General features: G+C 47.7%; 1 protein-coding gene across 1 annotated transcript; it reads right to left on the bottom strand.

The window, feature by feature from the left end:
- Positions 1-1,268: 1,268 nt before the first annotated feature.
- On the bottom strand, positions 1,269-6,001 carry SARC_00760 (hypothetical protein). Its single transcript, XM_014305511.1, has 7 exons — positions 5,883-6,001; positions 5,378-5,534; positions 4,676-4,821; positions 3,721-3,918; positions 3,004-3,083; positions 2,142-2,291; positions 1,269-1,941 (listed from the first exon to the last, which is right to left on the bottom strand). The coding sequence occupies exons 1-7, from the start codon at positions 5,962-5,964 to the stop codon at positions 1,696-1,698; spliced, it is 1,059 nt and encodes a 352-aa protein (XP_014160986.1). The 5' UTR covers positions 5,965-6,001; the 3' UTR covers positions 1,269-1,695.
- Positions 6,002-6,069: the final 68 nt, after the last annotated feature.

Here is a 6,069-nt window from a genome sequence, read left to right as displayed (position 1 = left end):
ATATATATCCAGCTAGCAAATCCAGTCGCAGCACATCAACACAACTTCTTGCAACACCTGAATTTTAACGTTGTCTGGGGCAGCCGTTGATTTCCTAGTTGGTATCCGCAGCATTACGGGACGCAAGCTTATTCTGTTCCACTGCAATCTCTGCTGGTACGACATACACTTCCTTTGTCTGTATATTGAGAGTGTGTTATATTGGTTCCTAATTTCAGAAAAAGTTCATAACAGGCCTGAGTGGCAGTTGCGCGAATTGGAGGTATTACGTACGGCTCGAAGCATTTTGGAACGCAATATTTTTCTGTTCCGCTGCGATTTTCTGCTGATATGCCGTACACCTCCGTTGTCAGTGCATTGAGATATTATGATATTGGGTCCAAATTTCATGGAAAACTTGCAATACGTTTGTGCATATGAGGCTTGGGGTTTGCATTGCAAGCTTAGGGGCCGTCGGTGGAACTGGGCCTAAGACCGGCCTTATATGTGGGATCTTGTGCGGTGCCGCAGTAGGGGCAGGAGCTCGCGATGGCTTTGGACCTATGGAAGCCACGGTCGCCGTTTACAATACTGATGGGTCAAAACGGCTGCATCTCTCAACACAGTCACTGGTTGTTCCGCATCTCTCAGCACAATCACTGGTTGATCCGTGACACTTTCTGTCTGTTCGCCATACACCTCCTCTGCTAGTGAACCCCGTGGATGCGTTACAGCCTCCCCATAGTCTGAAACTCCCACAACATGCTAGAGTGGTCGGCAGACTGGGCCGCACGGGAGTGCAAGATATGTTGTGCTACGGTGTTTAGTTTGACGGGGGTTGATCGCAGCATGTCGCAATGCACTCGCCGAGCGTTCCTTCACAACCATTAACCGCGTGCCATCAGTCCATTACGTACAATTGGCTGTATTTGCATCCGCTTGTCATGGGTTGTTTGCCACGAGGTCTCGTTTATCTCTGTACCAGGCTGAACCACCAACTACGTGCCACCAGTCCATTACGTACAATTGGCTGTATTTGCATCCGCTTGTTATGGTTTGTTTGCCACGAGGTTTCGTTTATATCGGTGCCAGGCTGCATCGGAGGCATGATGACGTTCGATGGATTTAAACCTGAGGAGAGTACCATATATGGTTTACCCTGCAGTGCAATAGTATGAAGCGGGGCCTTCGATGGCAATGGATTCGCCATGAGGAAAGATACGAATTGTAGACGATATGTGCACACTCTCATGACAGATTAACAACTAAACACGCTCCATTTGTCCTGCTTTGCACTTGGTTTTTATTCGCTGCTTTGCACTTGGTTTTTATTCGCTGTCTTTGAACGTCTGTCACCACTGCTGCCTTCGCGGTGCGTGAGCAAGCAGTAATTTTCAGTCTTCGCATCCGCCACGAGTCATACTATCAGCCCAGTCGATGGTATTGTGTAATACAGCTGTTATAACTGTTCATTTAGAAGGCTATGTTATGACTCATATCGATTTGCGTTTCTTTGGCGGATTGTCTATAGTCCATCTCTTAGAATCTTGTATACTTTCGACTCGCGACTGCGCTTGCCGATATGATAATTCGTCATATAGTATGTATCAAAGCTAAAATCCGCATACATACGCGATGTGCATGCCATTGCTGCGTTCCTACAGTATCTACGTCACGCCTAGGCTACCCTTCAGTAGTGTGTGCAAAGGCTCGCGATCACGTTTTGCGTTGCCTCTTGCTGGGTGTGTCGCTTGTTGGTGAGGTGCTCCGTCTGATGGCGTCTGCCTTGTTCTCAGTATGACCCGTGGCCTTGGTGTTTACCTTGGTGGGTGCATCCACTTTGCTAGTCTCTGACTCTACGTCTGATTTGGTGTCTGGTTCCTCGTTATTGGAGTCGCTTTGTGACCTTTTTCTCGCCCGCATTTTTACGGCCTGTACTTTATATAACGCCAATTTCTCAAGCTGCGATAAGTTCGGAATACAAACGCATAAGATCAGCATGCATACCAGCTCGTCTTGGACTGTGATAGGCAAAATCGGACACTACAACACTCTAATCACTGCCCGTACATTATACGACATGGACGGCCAAAGCTATCCCCAGTACAAATCAAATCAACCACACACAATTAGAGAACAACGCACGCACGCTAAGCACATACCCCAGCGGGAGCTAGAATCCATTTTGTGGGGTCTTTGTTGATCTTGACAAAGAATGGTGGGCTGGGATTGTTGGTTAAACTCGATATCGTGGCCCTCTTTGTTTCAGCCGAGTACATGGTTCCATTCTTCTTCTTGAGATTCACAAAGTGCTGTTGGTGACGAGAGGGAAGAGTGTATAGTGGCATTAGTTAGACACTCTGCCGTGAGCTCGAGTAGGCTTCGAGTATGTCTTGTGAGCTTCAGATGTGGTTTCAAGGGTTGGTCGATAACCTCCAGCGCTCTGAAAAATTAGAGGGGTATAGTCAATGGGCAAGATGTGCATCCGGTTGATAGATTACATACCCACAGCATACAGGTCATACACAGGTGACTTCCTGATTCTGAAACATATAACCATGCCAAGTGTGCATACCCAACACATTGCACAGCAGACATCTATCGAACGAGTGACGCGATTGTTCAAACGACATTAGTATCTGCTGAGCCTAAATCCACACCTGCTTGCGACTCTTGCGAGTGAAGCACGCTGGCGAACCCACGCCGCAGATCAAAAGCCGAACTGATCGTCTAATGGGAAAAACTCAACCACTTTCAATTATATGATGGCGAATACTCAGCAACACAGACACATACCCAGAACATGAGAATGTCATGATGCGAACACATGACAACTGTAAAGCTGCAGGCAAATACAATGGAGCTACTCCCCCCCGCGCGCATGGGGCTGTCGATGCCCTCGAGAAAGCGACCCGCTATGCGTGGCAGACACCACACACATGTATATGAACTGCTTGCTTCGCCATCACAACAGACCGGCGTTCATGCCACTGCGAGGGCGTGCAATTGGAGATTCAGACATACCGGTCCCACTCGGTAATGTATGTCCTCGATGTGCATGCCTTTCCCTTCTTCAATCGTTCCGAGTACTCGGAGCAGTATCACTGGTGCGCAAAAACAAGACATGTGGGGGTGAGTCAAATACAGCAGCCTTGTGATGAGTGCTTTCGGCCCCAGCACAATATTGATGATGCTACAAGTAACCACACACCGTAATCACACACCGCAACGAACGCGGCATTGTCATACAGGATACGATCGTCACGTTATGAGCTTGCGCGTTAGCTACATGCACAACCATCACTCGTACCGGCGGCGCAGATCCCGATACAAACCAGTCAATGTTACAAAGGTAGACTAGTAGGTATCAGCAAGCCAGCAAATATATGAATCAGGCTGCAGGTGCTATTTCTAACCTGGGAGTGTTCTGCATGGTGGAGTTGGGCAGACCCGGTCCCACTACAGTAATATGCTCACTGCCCACTGGCAAATACTCTACCACCCAAAAAAAAGGAACAAATCGACCACACACAAAAAATGGAAATCCGACTGTTGCAACGTGCTTGCCAAATACTACGCTCACTATCGCCTAGCTTCACAGTATCGAGTCTGCACCAGAGCCACCCACACTACATTCAATCCTACCCCTACCCATCGCCAGCTGAAAACGTTTATACGTCCCCAACTGAAAACGCCTATATGTATACGCATCAACGAGCACATGTACAAACCCATACATACATTGCAAACCAGTCAGATCCATAGCAGCCGCCAAGTCATTCTCCGTGTCGTGCTCCACCTCAGACTCCACCCTGGGCCACTCATACGTATCGTCACGTATGCGGTCAGACGCCACAACGTTGTCTGCGGGTGTGTTCTGCCCCGCAGCGCTTTCGGGACGGCTCGGCGGTTCGTACGGCGACAGTTCATCGTCGGGCACTGTTGTAGGGTATGGGTGGATGTGGGCGTTCTGTGAATAGATGATATATGCAGAGTGTAGTAGAACAATGGCTGGTTTGATGTGGGCGTTCTGTGAATAGATGATATATGTTCTGTGAATAGATGATATATGCAGAGTGTAGTAGAACGATGGCTGGTTTGATGTGGGCGTTCTGTGAATAGATATAAATATGTTCTGTGAATAGATGATATATGCAGAGCGTAGTAGAACGATGGCTGGCTGGTGATTTGGATGTGTATCGTCAGACACTGCCGTAAATATGTGCAGGTGTGGTCGTGCCGTGCGGGCAGATGGCGATGGTTTCTGTGGGCGTAGTTGCATACGCGCAGATCTATTCGGTTGACTGGATGATGTGAAAGCTCGCGTTTGATCATCTGGCGCAGTTGTAACAGTTCGTTTGCAGAATTGCTACGCAGATAGGGCATGGACGGTATACTCATACGGCACATGTGATGTAGCATTGGGAGGCCTGATTGGATACCTTTCAGCGCCTCGTGCTAAAGCTTTGGTTTCTGGATGAAGGTAGGGTCAGTATTTCCATCTGCATGCGCACAATCAACCGCGAGCGGGCTCCAGAAGGTGGTCGCAAAAGTATAGTACAATTGTAGTAAAACTATAGTATAACTGTAGTAGTTATAGTAAAATTATAAATATATATGTACAACTGCAGACTGTATACACACATATACTCACGAGCTATGCTCAACACATACGCCTTGTCGGTTGTCTACATACTTTTGAATTGATCTTGTCCGTTTCCGAGCGACACAAACTTGACATCGGACAGATCGACTTCGCTCTCCGCAAGGACGGCTTTCGCATGCGTGGTCAACACCCAATTGTGAAAATGCTGTCTTTTGTATAGAGGTGCGTCGTTGCAGCTGATGGAAACACCATGATGAGCAGGAAAAAGGGCGTGGTCAGATGGGTGAAAAAGGGGTGTGAGTTGAGGGAAGTTAACATGTGAGTGCTTGAGAGTGAGCATGGGAAACAGTATGAGAATTGGCAGTTACTGTAGTATGTGTGTACCTTGTGCAGAGGAAAGGTGAGTAGTAGTACAAACAGTTTTCGGATCTCATTTTAGGCACGTTTCAGTAAATTATTTCGACTTAATTCTGGGCTGGTTGCTTCCCCATTTTTCATACCCACTCAACACTGCACTAAAATACAGATCTCTGATCAGTCTCCAATGTACCTCACCTCTTCATTAGGTGGCTATCTTGTTTCTGCCAAAGCACTCTACACACACACTTATCCATCCATCTCCGCCCCAGTTCGTGAACGCAAAGCCTTATTCCACTCACGCCTAACCTATTTTAACTAACACTCTTATATAACAAGCCACGATATAAATCTCCCTACGCACACTCAGGCATACTGTTGAACACTAATGACACATCACTAATATCACAGTAGTGTCTTGAGTGTTTGAGTCACCTTTTGAGCAGCGACGAGTTGACCGCCCTCCGGCAGTCTACGGCGTACGGTGTGCCATCGCGTTTGCGCAAGGAGCCCCACGTGAGAGACACGTGGTCGCAGATCTGGTCCACGTGCGCCGATCCCTTGTGTATAATCAGCGCTTCAAGGATCAAAGCTGGGGAGAGAAGGCCGGGCGAGGCGATGCAATGTGATGAGAATATACAGGCGAATACCGGCACGGACAACAGATCTAGATGAAGATACAGTACCATACACAGGGCTGTGTGCTAGCTCGAAACGAACACATGTTTAAATGACTCACAATCACATAGTTGCGCAGGAGCTTGGCCGTGGAGAGCACCTCCAACAGCTCTCGCTAAATCTGTAGTGCAACTTCGTATGAGAATGATATAGGTGCATCTCAATAACTCGACTCGTGCGCTTCCAAACATAACACTCGGCAACTGCTACATGAGCACATCCAGCGGAGAAATCACACTTGGTTAGTGTTAAAAAAACATACCGTGCAACTCTGTCAGAGAATGATTGGATGCAGCGACAGCTATTGCAGCGCTATCGGCAAGGCTGACGTGCTTCAACTCCATGTGAGCGCACGGTTCGGTGTCAGAGCCGTTCCCATCCTGATCGTGGAGAGTACAGATGATACAATATGGTTAGTAAAGGATTATAGAAAAAAATTATCAATAAAC

This window comes from Sphaeroforma arctica, assembly GCF_001186125.1.
Source record: "Sphaeroforma arctica JP610 unplaced genomic scaffold supercont1.27, whole genome shotgun sequence".
Classification (NCBI taxonomy): Eukaryota; class Ichthyosporea; order Ichthyophonida; genus Sphaeroforma; species Sphaeroforma arctica.
The sequence above is the reverse complement of the archived record's forward strand: the minus strand, read 5'-3'. Positions and strand labels throughout refer to the sequence as shown.

Bases quoted from the DNA above. Each gene is read 5' to 3' on its own strand.
- SARC_00760 (XM_014305511.1), bottom strand. From the start codon at position 5,964: ATGGAGTTGAAGCACGTCAGCCTTGCCGATAGCGCTGCAATAGCTGTC. The intron at 2,292-3,003 runs GTATGTCTGAAT...CGTCACCAACAG, and splicing joins TACATTACCGAGTGGGACCG to CACTTTGTGAATCTCAAGAA. The intron at 1,942-2,141 runs GTATGTGCTTAG...AACTTATCGCAG, and splicing joins GGATTCTAGCTCCCGCTGGG to CTTGAGAAATTGGCGTTATA.